Source organism: Schistocerca nitens, chromosome 3 (genome assembly GCF_023898315.1).
Source record: "Schistocerca nitens isolate TAMUIC-IGC-003100 chromosome 3, iqSchNite1.1, whole genome shotgun sequence".
Lineage (NCBI taxonomy): Eukaryota > Metazoa > Arthropoda > Insecta > Orthoptera > Acrididae > Schistocerca > Schistocerca nitens.
This window is the reverse complement of record NC_064616.1, coordinates 605,082,907-605,107,596: the sequence shown is the minus strand read 5'-3', so window position 1 is coordinate 605,107,596 and position 24,690 is coordinate 605,082,907. Positions and strand designations below refer to the sequence as shown.

Sequence of the window (24,690 nt, the reverse complement as noted above, 5' to 3'; positions counted from 1 at the left end):
CAAGTTCCAAGAAAACATGCTACAATATGTCTTGGGGTGTTGTCGGCACCCCGCGCGACTCTTTATGTTGCAGTGCTGTGAGAAAGCGCACAGTTGTGTTCCATAGCAGCTGCTTGTATTTTGTCACTCTGTGCAGTTAAAACATCTATGGATCATTATGAAATAGAACAAGAAAGAGTGCAGTAGTTTCAGGAAGAGGTCTTAGATGAAACTTTTGAAGGAGGAGAAGAGGAAGAGGAGGAAACAGACAGTTGTGAAGTTAAGTCTCTCCACAGTGACATGGAAATGTAGGATGAAGACAACCTGGAACTGGAACCACAAATAAGTGCAGTGGATAATGAAAGCAAGCATGGTTTTATTATTATTATTATTATTATTATTATTATTAGAAAGGATAAGGTTACAGAATGGATGAAAAGCTGTCCTAGTCGTAACGTAAGAACTAGAAGTGTAGACATAGGTGTGAAAGCTATCAAAAAATCTGTGAAAACTGCTGTGGACTGTTTTTAGATATTTATAAATGATGTTATAATTAGAACAATTACATCAAGCACAAATATTTACATACATCACACTGCATCAAATTTCACAAGAGACCGTGATGCCAAACCAACAAATGAGGAAGAAATCAAATCACTTCTGGGTTTGTTGATACTGGATGGGCATTACAGGGCAGGACACCAAAATCTGGAAGAGTTATGGGACACAAATGGTTTTGGAATTGCAATATTTCATGCAACAATGAGTTTACGGTGCTTTCGTTTCTTGTTGCATTGTTTGAGATTTGATGTTATTAGAGACAGACCACAATGTAGAGAACTTGATCGCCTAGCTGCATTGAATTATTCATGTCAAACTGTGTTAGTAGTTATACTGTGTCTGAATATATGACAGTGGATGAACAACTGGTTGCATTTAGAGGCAAACACAGTTTCCGACAGTATACACCAAGCAAGCCTGCGAAATATGGTTTGAAAATTTTCACCTTATGTGATGCAAGAACATGGTATACTTTGGGGATGGAAATCTTTGTTAGGAAACAGCCAGATGGTCCCTTTGCACTGCCAAACTCACCTAAGGAGATAGTAAATAGACTTGTACGGCTTATTGAAAGATCGAAAGTACAGGACGCAATGTGACACTAGACAACTGGATTTGTTCCATACCACTGGCTGAAGAGCCCCTGAAAAAGAAAGTTACAGTAGAAGGAGCTCTAAGACAGCTCCTTCCAGACTTTGTTTGCACGAGAGGTCGTGAACTTAGAAGCAGATTTTTGGATTCAGAAAGGACATCATCATAGTTTCATATGTGCCAAAGAAGGGCAAAAACATTATTCTCCTTTCATCTTTGCATCATGACAGTGCCATTGACATTAATACTGTGAAGGAAAAGAAACCAGAAATTATAACAATGTACAATAAGACCAAAACAGGTGTGGACACAATAGATGAAATGTGCGCTACCTTTTCAACCTCAAGAAAAACTAGATACTGGCCACTTGCCCTGTTTTTCCGAATGAATGACATTGGTTGCATTAACACCTTCATCATATACGAAAATAATAACAATGAGAGGATTTCCCAAAGAATGTTTTTATGTGATGTCGGAAGGTCATTAGTAAATCCCATAGTGTGCAAGAGAGCAGCCACTCATCCCTGCCTAAGCAAGTTAGACAGAAAGCCACTAAAATGGCAGAATTGAAGACAGCAACAATGCACCACCTTCTGAAAAAAGAATACTTATGCCCAGATCCTGCACAGTTTGTCCTCAGAGTAAAGCTATGAAAGTTAAATCACACTGTGTTCGATGTTTGAAAGTTATGTGTGTAAAGCACATGAGAAATGTGTGTGAAAAGTGTTACAATAATTCACCCCTAGCAGCCAATGATAGTGACTGATTCATAAAATGTTTGTATGAGTTGACTGAACAAATGTTTAATTATATGTATGATGTCTTATACCTGTAATACAGTATGAAGAATAACAGAAATAACTAATTAAACAAAGTATTGTAAGAAAAGGGGAATTATTGCATATGTTTCAAATAACCCAATTTAATACTAAAGTAATATTAAATAAAATGATAATGTACCAGGAGTTAACATTCTAAATAGTCATTTGTGAAGTAAACATATTTGTATCAGTGATATGCTGCACAACAATGTCATTACAGCCACTTTTATTTGGGATGTTAGCAACACCCTGAGCGACTATTAATGTTACAAAAATCCATGTGATCACATAAGGGTTAAGTGATGAAAACACAATCATTGGAGAATCATGTGAAAAGCTTATGACAGCAGATTTAAAATGAATGCAGGAGTCTGAGGTTGTTGATGATGTGCCTCTATTAATTGCTTTTAAAGTTTTGTAAATTACGACATTACATAATTTACAGTTTGTACTTCATGAGTCTCATAAACATAAAAATCTATTATTTAAATTTGCAAATAATATGACAGTAAAATCATAATCCTGGTTCATAGAAAATTGTAACAAAATGCAGGAAAATTGCTGAGGATTCATGTTTGATGCAATGACTGGCAGTTGATCCTCAGCAAACATAAATGTAACATGTTGCACATAAATTGTTGGAAAGACCAACTATAGCTTTATTATACAACTGATCATGAAAAGATAAATGAAATAAGTATTAGTGTCAATGGTGTTGAGAAACAGCTGAAATCGTTAAAACTGAAGAAACCTCCAGGGCCCAATGGAATCCCTGTCAGATTCTATACTGAATTTGTAGCTGAGTTAGCCCCTCTTCTACCTATAATCTAGCATAAATCTCTCAAACAAAAAACCATCCCCAGTTCTTACAAAAAAGCACAGGTCACCTATGTCTGCAAGAAGGGTAGTAGAAGTGATCCGCAAAGCTACTGTCCAATATCCTTGACATTGATTTGTTGTAGAATGTTAGAAAATATCCTGAGCTCAAGCATAATGAGATATAATGAAGAGAATTACCACCTCAGTGCCAACCAAGATGGATTCTGAAAACACTGACCATGTGAAATCCAACTTGCACTTTTCTCATGACATACTGAAAGCTTTGGATCAAGGCAGTCAGGTAGATGCAGTGTTTCTTGATTTACAAGAAGCATTTGACTCAGTACCATCCTACACTTATTGTCAAAAGTAAGGTCATATGGGGTATCATGTGAAATTTGTGACTGGATTATGGATTTTGTGATACGGAGGATGCAGAATGTTATCTTGGGGGGAGAGTTGTCGTCAGATGTAGAACCAACTTCAGGTGTGCCCCAGAGAAGTGTGTTGGGGCCCTTGCTGTTCATGACCTTACAGACAACATCAATAGTAACCTCAGAATTTTTGCAGATGATGCAGTTATCTGTAACGAAGTGCTGTCTGAAAGAAGCTGCATAAATATTCAGTCAGATCTTGACAAGATATCAGAGTGGTGCAAAGACTGACAACTTGCTTTAAATGTTCAGAAATGTAAAATTGTGCACTTTACAAAATGAAAAAAACATAGTACCCTATGACTATAATGTCAATGAGTCACTGTTGGCATCTGCCTGCCCATACAAATACCTGGGTGCAATACTTTGTAGGGATATGAAATGGAACAACCAGATGGGCTCTGTCATTGGTAAAGCAGGAGGTAGACTTCAGTTTATTGATAGATTACTGGGGAAGTGCAATCAGTCTACAAAGGAGATCACTCACAAATCATTTGTAGGACCGGTTCTAGAAAATTACTCAATTGTTTGGGACTCATACCAAATAGAACTAACAGGGGATATCAAACGTATACAGAGAAGGGCAGCATGAATGGTCACAGGTCTGTTTGATCCATGGGAGAGTGTCACGGAGATACTGAAGGAACTGAACAAGAAGACTTCTCAAGGTAGAAGTAAACTATCTTGAGAAAGTCTATTAACAAAATTTGAAGAACCGTCTTTGAATGACGCCTCTAGGAATATACTACAGTCCCCTATATATCACTCACAGAGGGATCATGAGGATAAGATTAGAATACTTACTGCACACACAGAGGCATTCAGGCAGTCATTCTTCGCATTCTCCATACATTAATGGAACAGAAAGAAACCCTAATAACTGGTACAATGAGACGTATCCTCTGCTATGCACCTCACAGTGGTTCGCAAAGTATATTTAGATGTAGATATAAATCTCTGGTAACAATCACAACTGTTAAACATCTAAAAGAGCATCTTGAGTAACTTAAAGTGAAATGTGGACATAAAACTACTTACAGGAATGTACCAGAGGGATAATAATTGGAAGAATTTCACAAAAACATAGTTATCCAGTTAGGTCTGTCCTTGAGCACTGCTCATTAGATCCTTATCAGGGAATAATATTACAGAAGAAAAAAGAAAAATGATATGTGTCTCGACACTATTCATTTTGTCAACATCCAAGCAGATGCAGAAAGAAGGCCAGTGTGTGTTTTTAGAAGTTAACTATTAAAATTTTGATAACTATTTTTCTAAGAATAGCCAAGCAAAATAATACTTCCCCACACATACTTATCACAAAATGACCACGACAGTATTTTCAAGAGAAATTTGAACACATATAGAGGCGTACCAAGAGCTGTTCTTGTCCTGAGATTATAGACACACATATAGATGCTTTGACATAATGGATAATAAATGTGTGAGACTAAAGCTGTGGCTTCCTTGTTGATTCTACAAAATACTGTTCAATAAACTTCTAGCTCCTGAGTTGCCACATGCTTCTGCAGAAATAATAAATGTAAATTATAAAGTCACTGTTTATAAGGTCTCTGAATGTGCTGTCAGATTTTTAAGTGTCTTGCATTAACCATAAAAAATCCAGTCACAAAGTTAATATAAATGAAGACAGGAATTTTCAGTGGAAAATAACATTCACTGCACTCAGTATTTTAAATTTTAATAAAACTAAGTTTATTTGCTAACTTTCACATTTACCACAAGTTACTAATGCTTTAATTGAATTAATTAATATCTCAGTGAGGGTTTAAATGGAATGAAACAGTATCGCATGCTCACTTAAACTTTCTGGAAAATAATCACAGTTCCTTTATAGCAAGTTTAAAGTTAAACTTCAACACTTGTTCACTAAATTCTGAGCGTATATCACTCACAAGAAATAATCTCAGTACAGTTTGAGAGTTGAGACTACTTCACCTAACGTGAAGTATTCGAAGTCTCCAACTTGAAAATGTTTCAGTATATTCACTGGTGACACACATGAATATTACAAGTCAATGGCTCAACCAGTTTGCCTGACATGAAATATTCTGAATCTTGGAACTGGGGATATTACAGAGTTTTCACTGATACCACACGAAAATATCATAAATCAATGACTCAACACTCAGAATAATTTCAACACACTTGAGGGGTAGTCTACTGTTGCTCATACACACTCCCTGTTCTAGATCTCAAACCTGACTGCCAAATGAATGCCAAGTGCCCCACGGCAAGATGGCTGCAGATATTTAAGCCTGCACCATGATGCGAGTCAAGCGCACACACTTCCAACTTCTGCAACATTAAAACTATAAATTTAATGTTACATAAAAATATTATATATCAGTTTACATGACAATTCCCTCAGCTTCCTAGGGCTGTTCTTAGTTTTTCTGTAACTTTACATTGCTCTGATACTAATAAGTATAAACAATTAACATTCATACTTCCCCATCTATGTTACTTTGTAATGCTGCTCCTACTTTTTAATTTTTCATCCAGTATTCATATAGAAATCCATTTTTTTACACATGGAAAGTACATTCTGGCCATTAATTCAAGACAGCAAATGATTATAAAAAGAATCTACTGTGATAAACAAATTGTGCTCAGTGAGACCTATCCATGGACAGTTTTTTTTTTGCAAAAATTACTTCCAAGTTTTGTGAAGAGACTTATTTGTAAAATTCACTTTATACATAAAACATTTAACATGAAATAACTTAAAAAAACTACACTTCATATCAATAGTATGTTTTCACCCACACACTCACCTTAATTTTGTCTTTGTAACTATGTTAATAGCTTCTCTGTAACTAGTTGGGTTGAGGTTTTATTGGATTTAGTCTTACTTGATATTTGTTCTTGACACTCAGTTCAGCCCTGGTAGTTACATCTCCATGTTTCATGCCAAGAGTCAGACGTGGGTTTTCCCAATCCCGTAGCCAGAGTATGAGGTTACCTGACCTAAGGTCTTTGTAATTCTCATACTCAGAGTGCCCACCAGTCACTGAGGTAGAAAGGGTGCTACCATCTACTGATGACACCGTGAGACCTATTCAGCCACGGAGATCTGCATGGCTAGTCCCACACCTCCTCAGCTGCCAAAACATTCAGCTCAACCGTGCCTTACTCTCATTACAAACATAATGTGTGTGCATGGTCTTGTCTGTTTTTCAAGTCTCTAGTCTCAATTACCAGGCTTTCCTGTCTCAGTGCTGATGTATTTCTCTTGTGGTCTTCATTATTTGTACCACTTTTCATTTTTGCTGATGAATGCCTGACAATTGCAATTCAAAACAACACTGTTGTCTGCTAAGTTAATGTATAAAGGGCAGACAGATGTAAACAACACAGATGGAAGAAAAGTATGTAAACTGCTTATTATGCTTAAAGTAATCACCATACCTGTTAATACATTTATCCCACTGTGAGGCAAGATGGTCAATGCCCTCATGGAAAAATGTTTTCAGTTGCCTACAGAACCAAAATAATACCCAGGCGTGTACTTCTTCATCTGAAGCAAATCAACAGCGATGAATGTTTCTCCTCAGGGCTTGAATAATACAATTCACATGGGGGAGATTGTGACTGTATGAAAGATGTGTAAGTGCTTCCTTATGAACCTTCAGCAGCATACTCAAAACATGCTTGGCAATACCTGGACAGGCTGGGAACCTCTTACACATCCTCTATACAGTCATGAACTCTTCCTGTGTGAATTCCATATTTTTGGAGCACTGAAGAAAGATATCTGTGGCCATTGGTTTAATTTGGATGAAAATGTGTAAGCCTGGGCACATCAAGGTTCTGTAGGCAACTGCAAACATTTTTCCATGAAAACATTGACAGTCTTGTCTCACAGTGGGGTAAACATATTAAAAATTATAGTGATTACTTTTTAAATAATAAACAGATTACTTACTTTTTTCCATGTGTCTCATTTTTATTTGACTGTCCCTTATAAAATATTTGAAATGGACAAGAGGAACCATATTTATGCATGAGCTGTAGATGCTTTCTGCATCTTTGGAGACAGCTTGTGTGCCATATTGATTTGTCCATAGTATTGAAACATAAAACAATACATTGGATATGAGACTTAGAGAATCAGTCTGAAAATGATTAAGGAATATTGAAAAGGTGAAGGTTGATACAAACACAATGTCCTTCTATAGTTCTACATCTACTTTCTATATATGTTTTTATGCCCGTCATGCTTTCCTCTTCCAACTCTTTCTTTATTTCCTCTACCTCGATACACAACAAGTCTCTATGTGAGACAGCACCCTTGCTAGATGTGAGTGTATTGTACAATTCCACCATGACTGGATGTTAATATTTCATATTTGTTTGGTCTGCCATGGTGGCATTCCTCAGGCACCTGATGACATTTAGCACACTTGCAATGCATTACAAACATTTTTGAAAGTAAAACTGCTCAATATTTTGGACACTTATCTCTTATTATTAAAAGGGAATCATGCAGTGGGAGACAGCGTGTAAGCTGTGGTGGCTAAGTGGAATCCTATTTTGGGCTGATGCCTTTTGTAGGCTGTCTGAAGCTCTCTGTGGAAAGTGTGCATGTTATTGCTCCCAACATTACACCTATTCCACTGTGAGTTTGTTGTGATGAAGAACTGGTCACCATTCTGTACCTACAAGTTGGCAAGGAGTTAAAAATTAATGCTAGTAGAGCCCATTTACTTTAGCAAGCCTAAAATAACTAAGGTGTGACAGGCCAGCAGCATTGCACTTCAGTATTACAAGTTGGCTGATTCTGTACCCAGCATAGCTACAGCCTGAGGTGTTCACCATTTTCTACAATCTAAGACAGGTGGTTCCAAATTTAGTGCCTGTATGTAGGCAATGAGTTAACACACAAGCAATCATGGAACTGGGCCATAGCCTACGAGATCTCAGCAAAGAGACAGCATGCACACATGGGCAGATGGCTTGTGCATGCACAGAAAAAAGGATCAACCTGGTGTAATATGACCTGTGTGATGGCCTACACTATTTATCTGCTCATGGATGCCTCTGTTCCATAGGGCAATGCTGGAAGAACTTGATCTTACATGGTTCATTGACTGTAATGAATTCAGCAGACACTATCCCCCACAAGAAAGGCTCAGAGAGGAACTTTGTAATATGTCATGAGATTATTTAGACCCCATGAGAGCATCACAGACATTCTCAAAAAAGTTCAGAGGGAGACATTACAAGTTCTTGTGTTACAGTGAGCTTTATTTTCAAAATTCCAGAGAACTTTTATTCCTGTGCAAGTCAAGAAACATACAACTTAGTCGAATGTGCATCTCATGAAATGACCATGGCTGTAAGGTTATAAAACCTTGGACTTACACAGATGGGAGCAAATCATCTTAATTTCTGCGTGGCACCTGGGAATAGAAACTGAAGGTAGCAAATGACTATGGCAGAATGTATGTGCTTTACTGCACACTGTGCAAAGGCTTGCAAAGTACAAATGAAGATGTAGATACAAGAATCTAATCAGCTGATGTAGCCTCTGTCAAAATGTGTTTGATATGCTTAGGGAACTTAAACAGAAATCATTAGAAAATAATGACACTCTCATTACAAAATGCTGTAGCACTAATTTAGAGGACTAGAGTTTCATATGTGCTATTAAATTACATTTAACATTTTCCATGGATTCCTTGGAGAGGAGTCTCTGGGATGTGGAAAGAGTCAATATTTCACTTATATATTTATGTTAAGAGCCTTGTGGATAAGATAAAAAGAGATCATTGTGCATAACAAGCCATACTGCCCTAGATCTGCAAGTGAATGGAGCAGGAAATCAGGTGACAAATAACTGTTCAATACAGCCCTTTCATGTGTTTCAACATGGCTTATATAGTGTACCTTCTCAGTTGCTGTTCAGACTGAGAAGATGACACAGTGACCAAACCTCCTGACAAGATGCTTGTTTGCTTGCAACAGAGTTTCAACAATAATGTGTCACATGACCAACTCTCCAGCATTAGGAGCAACTATCTGTTTTGTGTGTGGCTCAATAAATTTGTTTAAATCAGTTCCCAAACATATATCGTACACATACTGGAAAATTTTCCAGATCTGGAGAGATTAACTAATGTCTGTTCTTGCAGGAACTGATACATTATGATCCAAAGCTGATTGTTCATACAGTCTTTATATGCCACATCATCATCTAGCCCATTTTTGTAAAAAAGGCTATCCTCTTCTTTAGTGTGGAACACCTCCAGCCAAACATTGTTCTCTTACAGGATCTACCATTGGATGGCAGGACACGACATGATGGACTGGCCACCATATTCCCTTCATATAACATCACCAAACTTTGATTTATGAGTCAACTTCACAGATGGAATTAATGGTACTTTGATTTTTGGAACAGGTTGCTGATTCTTTTGGAATCATTATCCTCAAGACATATTGCAACAAATCTGGATGTAAATGAGTATGGACCACACAATCTTATGCATAATGAAAGTTGATAAATAAGAAGCCTATTTTTGTTTTTTTGGTTATTATTTCCTTTAAGAACTTTATGTGTTATTCTGCTCATGTAAATGTTCAGCTTAACCCTTATTACTGCCTGCTTAATAGTATGTTGGTCCACCTTTGGAAAGCAATATAGCTGCAGTTCTCTATAACAGAGATATGATACATCCTTGGTAGGTTTCTAGAGGTATGTGGCACCAGATGTCTATGAACAGGTCACACAATTCCTAGAAATTATGGGCCAATTCATTGTAAGGTTTGAGGTGATCCATAATGCCATCCAAGATGTGTTCCATTGAGTTCAGATTAGGTTATTTTGGGGACAACACATCAATGTGAGTTAACTAATCATGCTCCTCAAACTACTGTAACATGATTCCCTTGTGGAGTAGACACTTATCCACCTGGAAGATGACATCACTGTTTTGGAAGACATGATGCATGAAGGGATGTCTGTAGTTTGAAATAATATCTGTGTAGCACACAGCTGTCATTGTGCCTCCAATTACTACCACATGTACCCAATAGCATAATACTGTCCCACCAGCCTGCATCCATGGTGTGGTGCATGTTTCTAGCAGCTGTTCCTCTGGATGCCTGCATATGTGAGCATGACCACTGATCTGGTGTAATAAGAAACATAACTCATCTGATTTACCCCAACTGCTACGTTTTCAGTTTCTGCTAATACATATTTTTTCTCTAATTCAATATTGTTATACAAGTAACATGTGGCATATGTACTGATATTCCAGAAGTGTGATTAGGCTTCCCCCCATTTAGATTCATTGTTCAATTTATTCTTCTCACTGTACTGATTTAATTGATACCATTAATTTGGCAACACAACATGTTAATTAAAATTTACAGTTAATTAAAGTTAGTGCTATAGTTTGATGGATGTAAAACTTTTTGAGCCAATCAGCATAATTCCATATAGTTACCCACACCAACAGAAATCTGTGCATTCTAAATTTCTTGAAAAGTACTTTAAATTATCAGAAACTAATAACTGAAGAGATAATTAGCAATCAAATTCATAAGCAGCCACATTTTCTAAATTAATGTGCACACACTTGAAAGTCATTCAATTTAGCAGTGTGTTGTCATCTGCGAGAGTGCACCGCAAAAGAGCAATACTCTGAACTTCCGATAGAGCCCTCCATGGGTGAGTGCCTATTTAAACCCTGCCATGCTAGCTTATGCTCAGTTACCATATTATTACTGCTTGCATACATTTGCCTTATCTTATTGTGTTCAGTGTATGTTATGGTGATTGGTGTACTGACATTCTTGGTTGTGTCACAATGCAAGTGACGAAGGAGTGTGGGATTGTTCTCTGCATGAATTTCAGTATTTGGTTGGTTCTCTGTTGTGTCTGCGATATCTGGCAGTGCTACTGATGAGTTTTTATGCCAGCTGGTTGATCAGCAATGGGTACTTATAGTGGCACTGCAGCATCTCGGTCATCAGGAGGAGGCATTCTCTACAGCACAACACACTCAAACCCAGGTATTGCAAATGCTTCTCTCTGGTTTGGCCAGTTCAGGTCCGTCTCAATCTGTGTTGCCTGCTGCATCATACCTTGCATCCCCTGTTTTGCCTGTTGGTATCTGGGTCATTTATACCCCACAGTTTCTGCTTACAATGAGTCCGTTGCAGAATGGAAAGCCTACAAAAAATGGTTGTTTTAGCATTTTCATGCATTTGGATTAACTGATATATCCCTAGGCCATGCTTTCTTTTGTGTTGGTTATCACATTGTATGTATGAACTTCTTTGCCAACTGTCCCCCCTGCATGATTTGTCTTCACTCTCTCTTCATAATATGTGTGACCTTCTTTTGAAATATTACTGTAAACAGACTCAAGTTAATACCACCCAAGCTGAGTTCTATTGGTGTCAAAAGAAAATGGAACATTCCTATGACTTGGGCAGCTGAGCTTCTTGGTTTAAGCCATCATTGTCACTTTTCACTGATGTACATAAGGAGTCATATGTCAACCAAATGCTTTGTGATGAAATTATTCAGTTGGCCAACGTTTGAGAGGCTCGTGAGTGGGCCCTTCAATGTGAAAACCCCTCCTTCTCATATGTTCTGACTGTTGCACAATTGTTAAGGTTCTGAAGGCTGCTGGTACTCAAACTGAATCACAGTGTGAGGTTGCAGAAGTTCAACCTGTTCGTCAGATGGTTCACAGGGGGACGATATGGTGGCAGCAGTCTGCGGGCAAGCAAAACATCATGGCAGCCGGTCAACCTCACTGCGGCAGCCATTGCTGCAACAACAGCACAGCAAGCCTGGTAATAAACAACAACATAAGTGCTCTATGCTTCCCTCTTGTCTGTCATGTTTTGTCACTCATGATAGGCCAGATTGTCCTAAGTGGTGGATCGTTTACTGCCAGTGCAACAAAACAGGCCACATTGCTCCTGCTTGTAACAAAAAATTCCAACAGCCTTTTGCAGATGCCGGCATGGAAGTCAAATGTTTATTGGCAATCTCTGTTACACACAGTAAGCTTTTTATTGATATCAAGGTTTATCTCAATGTTTTGCACATGAAAGTCAACACTAGTACTGCTGTGTCATTACACAACTGGAAAATGCACATGGAGTTCTCATCCTTTAGTGCCAGTGTCACATACATTAGTCACCTACAATAAACAAAGCATTCCAATATTAGGTAGTTTCTCGGACCCAGTCACATATAAATCTGTGGTTCATCCACTGACATTTCTGGTGGTGAACAATAGATGCACTGACAATTTGTTTGGTATGGACATGTTTAACCTTTTTGGGGTTACTATGTTTGATGAAGTCAATCTCATCTCTAATCAAGTGCCTTACACATAACTTGATTCTTTATGTTCTGAATTTTCTGCCATGTTTCCTGCAGGTTTGGGTTGTGCCAATAATTTCAAAGCCCACATCACCAGGAAACCTTCAGCCACACCCTGTTTCTTTCGGGCTCATCCAGTGCCAATGGCACTCAGTGACCAAGTCAACACAGAGCATGACTGCCGCATGGCCTGTGGGGTCATCCAACTGATGGCGTCCAGCTAATAGGCTCCCCTTAGTCATTCTCAAGAAGCCGTCAGGATGGTCACACCTTTTCAGTGATTTCAAAGTTTCTGTTAATGTTCAGTCTATCACTTAGACATATTACTTGCCGCACCCTCATGAGCTAAGCTCTTTGGTGGTCAGTGTTTTTCCAAAATCAACCTCTCCAATGCATATTTGCAGCTTCCCATTGGTACCGACTCTCAAAGGCTCTTGGACATTAACACACCTTTTGCTTTGTATCAGCACTTACAGTTACCATTTGTTGTGGTCAGTACCCTATCGATTTTTCAGTGGGTTCTTGAACAGCTCATGAGATCTGTGCCTGGCTGTGCCAACTATTTTGATGATATTGTGGTCTCTGACTCCTCCACTGTTGAACATCTCAACCACTTATGTATGCTCTTTCTGGTGTTACAGGACTCCGCATCAAAATGCAATTTGGGAAAGAGCCACTTCTTCCAGCCTTCTCTTGTTATCTTGGGTTCAGGGTCTCTAGTGCTGGCATGAAACCCCTTCATCAGAATGTCTCTGCCATTTCGGTCTTTCCATGTCCTATGTCGGTCATGGAACTCCAGGTTTTCTGAGGTAAGATTGCTTATTATCGTCAGTTTTTCCCAGGGGCGGCATCAGTTGCACAACCGTTACATGCCTTGCTGCATAGGGGGATGTATTTCCCCAGCATGGGCTGGGGGTGGTATTAGCTCATAAATATTCTGATGGCTCCAAGTGGCCTACTGCATACGTGTCAAAGACACTTAATTCGCCTGAGATTAGATATTCACAATTAGAGAAAGAAGCCATTGCCATTGTTTATTCATTAAATAAGTTACATGTTTCCCTGTATGGTGTAAAATTCCATCTGATCATGGATCACAACCCCTCAGCATCACTGGCAAATAAAGCAGAACATTGCCTTCAATGTTGGGTGCTGTTCCTCTCTCAGTACAGCTATAAGATGCATTTCTGCCCCATGGCTAAACACACGAATGCTGACACGCTCTCCGGTGTTCTGGCCAGTCTGAACCCAGTTTTAATTGGGAGGAGTTACTCTGTTTCTATGTTGATGTATGTGCTCAATGAACTGTCAATAGTTTTCCAATCATTAGCACTTGGGTCGCGCAGGCTAGTGCTACCAATCCAATTTTATGGAAAGCAATACATTGCACACAACATGACTGGCCTGAGGCACCTCCATCGCAGGCATCTGACCATCTCCATAACAAGTATGTGTTTCGGCATTGTATCTCTGTCATTGATGGTGTTCTGCTCCTTGATATGGACTATTCAACTCCTCTGTTCAGAGATCCTGCAATTGCTGCATGCTGATCAATGGGGGACATCATGCATCAAGGCATTAGTCGCATTCTCTCAGTACCCGTGTGTTGTTCATTGTCCATCAACTTCAGCCTTTGCCTCTGTGGCAGCCCCGTCAAAAATGTTTTCCTCGAAGGACTTCCAGCAACATTGGTATCTGACAACAGCCCTTAGTTTGTGTTGCAGGAGTTTGTCTCCTTACGCATTGCCAGTGGGATTCATCACATTTTCGCCCTGCCCTTCCACCTGCAGTCCAACGGTCAGGCTGAAAGATTAATTAGAACATTCAAACTGCAAATGAAAATTTTGTGACTTGGTCTCTGTCCATCGTTGCCTTGGATCAGTTTCTGTCTTCCTATCTGTTCATGCCATTTGGCAACAACAGCCCTGCTGAACTGCTCCATGGGTGTCAACCACAGACGCTCCTGCATCACCTCCGGCTCAGCCAGGGATGCCAACTCGTAGAGCCATTATCCAGTTTCTAGCCTGGGGAGTCTGTCTGGCCACTTGGTTTGGTCATCACCCAAAGTGGACTTCCGCCATCGTCTCCCGATGCTGTGGTTGTCCGTAATGAGGAGGGCCTCTGTGCACGTTGTTACGATCAGTTGCCCCTGCGCCTGGATGACCGGATGACCCTGGCCAGGACTCCAATGTCGCCACACCAGTCTGCATCACTCAATGGATCACCTGATGTGGCTGGATCCCTGCCATGGCATATGAGGGGTACCCCATCACCAGTGGATGAACCAGGTGCATCTTCTCCATTACCCTACCAGTGCCGATGCAGGCGCCATCCACACCAGAGCCATCTCCCCATCACAGGCACCAAATGCAGGGGCCCCCCACCACCAGACCCTGGACTTTATATGGACATGGAGCTCATACCAACATTAGCCATCCTACCATATGGCTTGATATGAGAAAGTGGTCCACAAGATTGCCCATACCCCAAGTACTTCAGGCTGTATGCCCCAGTGTCAGTGAATCATCTCAGCCAGAACCTTGCAGAGGAAGATGGCATTGAGATCTTGTGAATCCAAGCTATTCCCCAAAGGAAGAGGAATTAAGCAATTCACACACACTTGAAAGCTGTGCACCTTAGCAGTGTGTTGTCATCCGCAAGAGTGCGCTGTGAAAGAGCAATACTGTGAACTTTTGACACAGCCCACCACAGGTAAGTACCTATTTAACCCTTGCTGTACTGTGCTCATGCTCTGTTATCATGTTACTACTGCTTGGACACATTTGCCTTAACTTATTGTGTTCAGTGTATGTTATGGTGGTTGGTGTACATGCCATGGTCTAATAAAGTTGTACCAGCATTCTTGGTTGTGTTTTGTATCCAAGGTACAATGTTTTCCATGATACAATTTTGATATAACTACTGTCAAATTCTGACTTTTGACCATCTAATTTTTTCTATCATAATTTTTCTGTACAATATAACAAATAAAGCATTGATTAATGAAGTCACTATTTAATTATTTCATGTAATTTACTATAATTTGCAATATGGTGCTTCTACATGTAATCAAAGGGATTCACAATGTGTAAGAATAATAGTGTCCCTGCGTTTTTCCAAATTTCTGGGCAGTGACACTTTTTATAAGTCAAAATCACATTAGTTCTTGTATGAGGTTCGTTAAAATGAAACCTGGCGAGTGCGTCTACCTTTGCCTTACATGGAAGGTGGCACCACGTAACTGCAGATATGATAGAGAGACTGATGTGTGTGCACCATTTAATGTTGCATAGTGCCAGTGTGGTTTCATGCCAAAGAGAAGGTGGTCACACAAGTTATCGTCAACTACTGAACATGCAGGCAAGTAAGCAGAAACAATGAGAAGTGATTCAAGTTTTAGCAGCAGAGGAAGGTGGTGGTCATGAAATGTACTGACGGACGAAGGCTGTGTATGGAAAATGCAATCTGGATCGTTCAAGTGTTGTGGAATGGCGCAAATGATTCCTGGAAGGGGAACGAATCACTGGAAGATGATGCTCGTCCTGGACAGACTCATTGTGTCATCACACTGGAAATGGTTGCAGAAGTGAATGCTCTAGCCTTGGACAACTGCAGAATCACCGCAGATGAGATCCATCAGTTACTGGGTATTAGTGTGGGCACCACCCACACCATAATGCATCAACCTTGAAATTTTGAAAAATCTGTGCGCACTGGTTTCCCCACCAACTGACCGCCGAACAGTGCAATACTCAAATGGCACTGTCTTTGAGACATTTGCAACGTTAGCATGAGGAGGAATAAGGCTTTCTGTCACGTATTGTCACAGGTGATGAAACACGGTGTCACCATTTTGAACCGGAAAGCAAGCAGTGGAAACATGGGATTTCACCACCTCCAAAGAAGTCAAAGGCTGTGTCCAGCAGTTCTGGTAAGGCTCATGATATCCTTCTTTTTGACCACAAGGGCCCACTGCTTGTCGAGTTCCTGAAATGGAGAAGCACCATTAATGCTCACCGGTATCGAGCCTACAGAACCTTAGATGAGCCATCAAGTCAAAATGCCGAGGGATGTTGTCCAATAGCGTTATCCTCCTGCATGATAATGCCCGCCCACACATGGCAAATGCAGTGAAGATGACATTGCAGTGCTTTCAGTGGAAAACACAGGAACTTCCACCATAGAGTCACGATCTTTCACCATGTCACTTTCAGGTGTTTTGACCTCTAAAACAAGCTACTCACTGACATCGATTCACAGCAGACGATGAAATGTGTGACTGGTTCCAACAGCTGCCTACTAGCTTCTTCAAGTATGGAATCGACCAGCTATTGTTGCAATGGGATAAATGAGTCAATGGTTTTGGCGACTATTTTTGAGTATATGTACTGTGTATAAATACATTTTTGAGTTAATAAAATTGTTACCATGACTTTGCGCTAGTGAGTGGGTTTCATTTTAATGTCCCTTATAGTTCACCAAAAACAGTGAAATCCCCACACAGCTGGTTTTCAAAGCATAATGTAAGTTATGAAACAAAAATTTGTTCTTACACCTCTCTATAAGTAGTTGGATATCACTCAAAATTGGCTGTTCGTTGTTAGAATGCCAACGAGTAAGACCTATGTCAGGTGCAATCTTGGTGCTGGCTAACGAGACAGTCATGTATGTTCAATAAAAGAAAATATGCACACCAACACAACGAAACTCAAGAAATTAATATTTAAAGACTTCTGCATGATTTCTGTAACTCAAATGAAGGAATATTTTAAATGAACTGTGTTGTGATTAACAAGAGTCAGGAATGTTATTGTCATTGGAACTAGTGATTGTTGGACATGGAGATTTTTACTGTGGACTGGATTATAATTTATCATTTGCAATAAATTATTAAAAGACAGTGCTAAATGCAAACTGTGACTTTTTTGTGTAAATGTGAAATGTATTTTTGCTCCACTAAACAATAATTAACTTTACCACTGTTACTGTAGTGCTGATCTGGTTGAATATGCTAAAATTTGTTTTTGTTGACAAACTTGTCACTGTTCTTAATAATCAAAGTTGGCGAATAATAAATGTGTTAATGCAGTCTAAATCATGGTGTCATGTACATATTTGAACAACCACCATCCCACACTCATTTAGACTTTCAACTTTGCAGTGATTGAGATTGGTGCTACCAAGAAGAGACTATGAGGATCAGATCAGTTTCTTTACAACATTCTTGAAGTTCCCATGCCCACTGCAACAGTACGTGATGATGTCACTGGGTTAATATGGGAACACTTCTGGGTCATCTGATGTGGAACCCCCTGTTCAACAATGTGCATTGAGTTGAGTGCTCCAAAGCATTTGTGCCTGCAGCAACACTGTACTCTGTCATTGTATCTGCCACAGACCACCACCTATGTTGCTTTATAACCACCTATGTTGCTACACAGAGTGGGCAAGCTTCCAGACCCCACATTCTGTGATGAGACATGGACATGCAGCATTTTATCATATACTCAGGGTTTCTCCATCCTTCAATTATATTCCATCTGACCAGCTTTGCCATTTCCAGATGTTTGTTCCTCACTGCCAGGCCATAATAATCTGCTTTTTGTCGAAATTGCTTAAGTCTTTGGTATTCCACATATGCAGCCCGCATTGTCACTAGAATGATTCCTCATTTATCTCTGCTCCACTTATATACTTTCTTTAACACATTGTGTCGTGTAACACCCCCAGACAACACTGTTTTGTGGTGGGCGGTGGTCATATTGTCTTGGCTCATCATTGTATATAAATGAAGCATTTCTTTATGCAGTACTCCATTGACAAATTTCATAATAAATGTCTCTTACAGCATATCTGATGTATTCTCTGTATGGGCATTATGTTTTAAAATTCATATAGCAAGAAAACTAACACATTATTTATTCATCCATTCTTTTCATATGCTATTTGATGCTTAATTTAAACTTTTGAGCATACTGTAAAAATATGTGGTTTAGTTTGGGAAAAGATTGTGCCAATATGAACCAAATAACTACTGGTTGAGTATCACTATTCGCTGTGAAATGAATAATGTGCTCATGTTTTGATTGTTTCCCCCCAGTGTTCTGAATTTCCAAAACAAGCCCCTGCAAAGTGATTGACTTTTAACACAATTTCATTTATTTCACAGTATGAAGCTGCACTGAATCCAGAATTATTTTTTTCAGAAGGTTATCATATCTCACAATAAAGGTCAACCAGAACAGGCTTGTGGGGCAGAAGATTCAGACTCTTTTATTTACTATAAAATCAGATGCACACAATACCTTCATTTTGGGTATGTAATGGAAAAAAAGAAAATGAAAACTTGTGAGAAACAGAACGAACCAGCCTCCATGGATGGGGCAAGGTGGCTGGTGGCAGTATTCTTCTTGAGTATCTGCTCCTTGGCACTGGTTACCTCCATAAGCGGGAGTAGGGCTGTCACACCTGCGGTAGCGCTTACGATTTGCTAAGCCACATGATGCAGAACACTCACTCCATTCAGACCACCCACTCCAACCACCATGTACCTTAAAGAACAAAGAAAAACTCAAATGAATATCGTATGTAAATTAAAAGGATATAGAAATTTTGTACTGTCTGAAATTTAATAAATTAAGTCTAGCAATTTATATGGGGATGCAAAATGCTTGAAGTGTTTACTGAACATTTTCTTGTTTGCCAACCAATTGGTGTTCAAGCAACATTTTTGCACAAAGATCACTCATTGCTATGCAGTTATTGTAAGGGGAAAATAGAACAACAACTAGGTATTAAAGGTAATATCACGTGTAAGGAACAACAGCTGGAACAAATACAACTACAAGAAGATACAGCACTATACGCAAATTATTAATAGCACTTGATATGCTCTCAGAAACCCAAAAGTAAATTACATCATGGAGCTAAATGCTGATGGCTGACATGCACATGTGAAAGTGGCTGACATGTACAGACATGTAATATCAGTATGTAGAAGAAAATAAGAGCATCTACTACCTCAGCATTGAAACATAAATAACAGGACCAGCACCAACATTGACAACAAAATTTGATATTGTTCATTCATCAAAACAATGGCAAAGAAAATAGCTCACAAGGAGACAAAAATTAATACAAATTCTGTATCAATAGAGAAATTATGGACGTATAATGATGAGGAATGACCAAACAGCCAATAATCAAATTCTAGAGAGCTACTAAAAATGAGCTATAGCTGGTAACACATAAAAGGTGGGAACTAAGATGGCAGAAAACAAATAAGAAAGCAATACGTCCAACTTTCAATATTCAGTTTTTATACTCATTTGTGTTGTGATTGTTACTTAACCCAATCTGCATTTGTTTCAAAAATTTAGTATGACATGTAAAAACATGGCAGAGTAAATAACAAATGTCTTAAGTGTGATCAGTCATTAGTTATATGGAGAAGATAAGAAAGAAGATTAGGGTTTAATGATGTGTTAACAATGGGGTATAAGAGACTGAGCTCAAATATGGAATGGACAAGAACAGGAAAGGAAATCAAAAATTCCTTTTATGAAGAAATTATCTAGTCACTAGTGATTAGAGATCTTTCAGAAAATTTAATATCTGAATGGGGATTTAAAACACTATTATCTCTAACACAGTGGTAGTGTCTTAACCGCTGTTTCATGTCTGTGAGTATATTAGGAAGGAAAGATGATCAGCCTATTATTAGTCTGAGTGCAAGTCATTGTTCACACTGTATCATTGCCATGACATTACAGTTGAGTGAACAGCAAGTGGTCTATAGTGCCTTCTTAGCCATGAGCAGCTACCTCCCCTGAAAGATGGATCTGGTGACACCTGGCTTCTGCTCAGTGAACCATTTTATGGGTAAGATGGCACTAAAATACTGTAGTACTAATATAAATTAATAAAACTGAAAATTTTGAGCCTGAAACTTGTAAAGTTAAATCATGTACTAATTGATCATTTGTATTTCTCAACTTAATATGATCACTAAATAGGAATGCTGAACATAGAACCAAATCATTGTACATTAAATAAAGAAAAAGAATGAGTTGCAGCTTTCCTTGTGAAGGGGTACAAATACAAAAAAATGATATTCTTGTGTTTTGCTATATGGCATTTTGCACCTTTTGTTACACCATTAGAAATTCATGAACATTAATAGCACTAGTCGCAGTACTCTAGGTTGCAGCTCATAATTTTGACCTATTCATGAATCACTTCGATGACTTATTAATCTTAATAATATACCATTTCTAAGTAGAGATTTTGACTTACGTTTCTAGAGCCATGCTAAAGTCAAGTTGGTGTAAGAAGTTCTCTAACAGTTGCAGTGAGCTGGGTGCAGCTCTGTAGATGGATATTGTTTATGCTTTCAGCTGTTTGCACTTAGCAGTTGAAAGCTGGCAACAGTGTTGCCAACTGTCTGGGACGACCTTAAGCCAACTGTACTACAGTGGCCTTTCCTTTGTTGTAATCTAATTTTCTTAATAAAGTTTCTAACTAAGGTGATGGAAAGCAGTAAACTACTAGCAATAACATTTTAGATTTAGATCACACTGTCAGTTCATAACTTCATCAAGAGTACAAATACACATGTCAGCCGTACAAAGCCCTACTGCAGACTAGATATGCAGATTGATGATGAGTGGCTCAAGGAAATTGAATAACTACTCAGTGATTGCAAAGCTTCAATGGGAGGGGCTACCTACAATGTTCATTACAGTGAAGAGGATATCACAACATGACCACAACTCAACAGTTCAAACCCACATGCCAGCTTTAGCATTAACCATTTCTGGAAGGTTCTTGAAATATTTCGTGTTTGAACTGTTTGTATGTTATGGAATATTCAATGTCTGTATGAATGCTAGCATTCTGGAATATTCAATGTTTGTATAAGTAGCTGTACCCTCCATCCCAGAAGTCAGTTTGGTTCTGGCTGTATGTTGCTGTCAGTAATAAACATGCTTTTAGCGTTGTACTTCACTGATGACTCTGCCTTTGTATTTGGACTTGTTTTTGGTCTCAACATGACAATATTATGGTATCAGAGAAGTTGCTGGTAATTGATTTTCATTTTTCCTGACTAAATGAATTCAGAGTGTCTCGTTATGAAACACAGGGAGTGTAAACTATGAAACAGAATATTTAGAATAAGGAATAATTACCAAACACAGATCTGACATATAAACAGTCAGCACTGGGTCCACTCTTGGTTTTGCTTTATACAAATTATCTGCCAAAATGTATCCAGAAAAACAGGTAAGAGTTCCTGTTACTGATGATATAAGGATTATAATCAAGTCTAACAGAGTAACTTCAACACTTGAAAATATAAATAATATTTATTGACAACTATGAGTCGTTCTTTAAAAATGGACTACCACTGAACTTAGATGAAACACAACACAAACAATTTGTATTGTACAAGACATGATCAACCCACAAGTAATAATTTGAGAGGGTAAATTGGTAAATGAAATTGTATTCTAAAGACTTAGTTGTTTATACTGATAAGAACTTGAAGTGGAATTCATGTGTTAAAATCTCCCTTAATGTCTATGGTCTCCAGATCTTGCATGAAGAATAATGTCAGATTTGGGAAATTTAAACATCAAAACTTCTACTTACTTTTCCTATTTTCATTCATTAGTGTCATATGGCATCATATTCTGGGGTACCCTGTTATTGAGGAAGAAAGTGATGCACAGAACCATGTAATAAGGATAATATGTGGTGTCCATTCTAGAACCTCTTGTAGACAGCTCTTTAATAAAGTGGGCATACGACAACAGTCTCATGCTACATTTACTTACTCACAGAGTCTTTTTGTCAACAATCAATCACAGTCTGGAAACAGCAGCAACATTCACAAATATAACACTAGAAGGTGAAATAACTTACGTTATCCATCACTCAGCCTTGGTGTGACACAGAAAGAAATGAGGCACACAATCACAAAAATCTTCCACCCCTACCTAGTGATCTAAAGAATTTAACAGATAATTTAATTAACTTCAAACACAATTCCATATAATAATTTCTGAATATGTATAGTATGGCGTGTGTGTGTGTGTGTGTGTGTGTGTGTGTGTGTGCATGCATGTGGGACATCATGGCTAGAGGTAATGATTATGATCCATGGAATACATAAAAAATTAAAAGTAGTTGCTGTTACATCTGTACTTGTGTGATCTTGATGGCCACTTTCATGTACCCTCTTTTCAGTTGCATGCTGGAACAATGCAATAACTGATTCAAATTGCTGAGTGTCTATTTTAGCTGTTTAGAAGCATTTCATTCCCACAAAGAGCTATGACACAACACAGTCAGTTCTACACAGTGTCAAACACACAAGAGCCATGCAACCCCTCAGTCTCTGCAACACATAAAATTATATTTATATAGCACCACACAGGTGGCAAGTGAAGCTCAGATATGTTGTGTGTTCCATCGTTGTGTCTACTATCACATATGTTTTAAGGATAGCTGTGGCTGTATCCACTCTGTTACTGAAGAATTAAAGACTAATTAGAAAGATCTGCATATGAGAATGTAGTTTTTCGCAGCAACATTCTTGAATAATTGCTTCACAGAGTTCTTGCCATGTAAGATTTGTCAGTCTCAAGCTTTCAATAACTTTCTCCACCAACACCATCACCATCATCATCAGTAGATTACATCTCAGTAAGCCTCATGAACAAACATTTGATAATGTTTGATAAAACAGAAAGGCATTGAGGTGATAAAATTCATTGGATACTTCCTAATATCACATGGGGCATTGTTATCCATAAAAACTCCATTATTGTTTGAGAACATGAAGTTCATGAATGGCTGAAAATGGTCTCCAAGTAGCCAAACATAACCATTTCCAGTCAGTTGGACCAGAGGACCCAGTCCATTCGATGTAAACACAATCCACACCATTACAGAGCCATCACCACTTGCACTGTGCCTCGTGGACAACTTGGGTCCATGGTTTTACAAGGTCTGCACAACACTAGAACACTACCATCAGCTCTTACAAACTGAAATCAGGATGGATCTGACCTGGCCACAGTTTTCCAGTCACCTAGGGTCCAACTGATATGGTCACAAGCCCAGGACAGAGAATGCAGGCAATGTTGTGTGGGTAGCAAAGGCACTCACATTGGTTGTCTGCTGCCATTACCTATTAACACCAAATTTAGCTGCACTTTCCTAATGGATACATTTGTTATACATCCCACATTGATCTCTGCAGTTATTTCATGCAGTACTGCTTGTCTGTTAGCACTGACAACTCTCCACAAATGCCACTGCTCTTGGTCATTAAGTGAAAGCTGTCACCTACTGCATTGTGTCTGGTGAGAGGTAATGCTTGAAATTTGGTATTATTGCCACACTTTTGACACTGTGGATCTCAGAATAGCAAATTATCTCATGATTTCTGAAATAGAAGTCCCATGCATCTAGCTCCAACTGCCATTCCACATTCAAAGCCTGTTAATTCTCATTGTGTGGCCATTATCATATTGGACATCTTCTCGCATGAATCACCTGAGTAAAAATGACAGCTCTACCAATGGACTCCCTTTTATACCTTGCGTATGTGGTACTACTGCCATCTGTATATGTGCAGATCACTGTCCTGTGACTTTTGTCATCTCAGGGTATCATTCCAATGCATCTAACTACTGGGATTCTGTCATCAAAGAAGCCACTGAGGTCAGAATGTGTACCCACAGCTTTAACCAAGACAGTGGCACCACCCTTAGTGGTGGCTGGAAATGGGTACATGAAACTGAAAGGCAACAGAGAAGTCAATTCAGTCTTCCATCACTAATGAAATCCACATCACTACCAGTGTTCTCTAATCATATACAGAGACATAATCTCTGATAGGAAATGGAAGTTCGGTGACTTCATGGTGTCTTCATTAAATAATTAGGCCAACTAAAGTACCTGACAACCTACTGAAATCTAATTACCTGATGATGATGGAGAAAGCTGTCAAAAGCTTGAGATTGACAGATCTGTTGTGGCAAGAGCTCTGTGCAGCTTTTATTCATGAACTGCATATGCTCAATAGTTGCACTCTTTTCAC

General features: G+C 38.8%; 1 protein-coding gene across 1 annotated transcript in view; it reads right to left on the bottom strand.

Moving 5' to 3' along the window:
• LOC126248535 (hemicentin-1-like) overlaps positions 1–24,690 on the bottom strand; it is an 838,517-nt gene that overhangs the window by 173,346 nt on the left and 640,481 nt on the right. Inside the window, exon 42 of the mRNA XM_049949594.1 lies at positions 18,948–19,132. Within this exon, the coding sequence (XP_049805551.1) occupies positions 18,948–19,132 (185 nt within the window). The remainder of the gene's footprint in view (positions 1–18,947; positions 19,133–24,690) is intronic.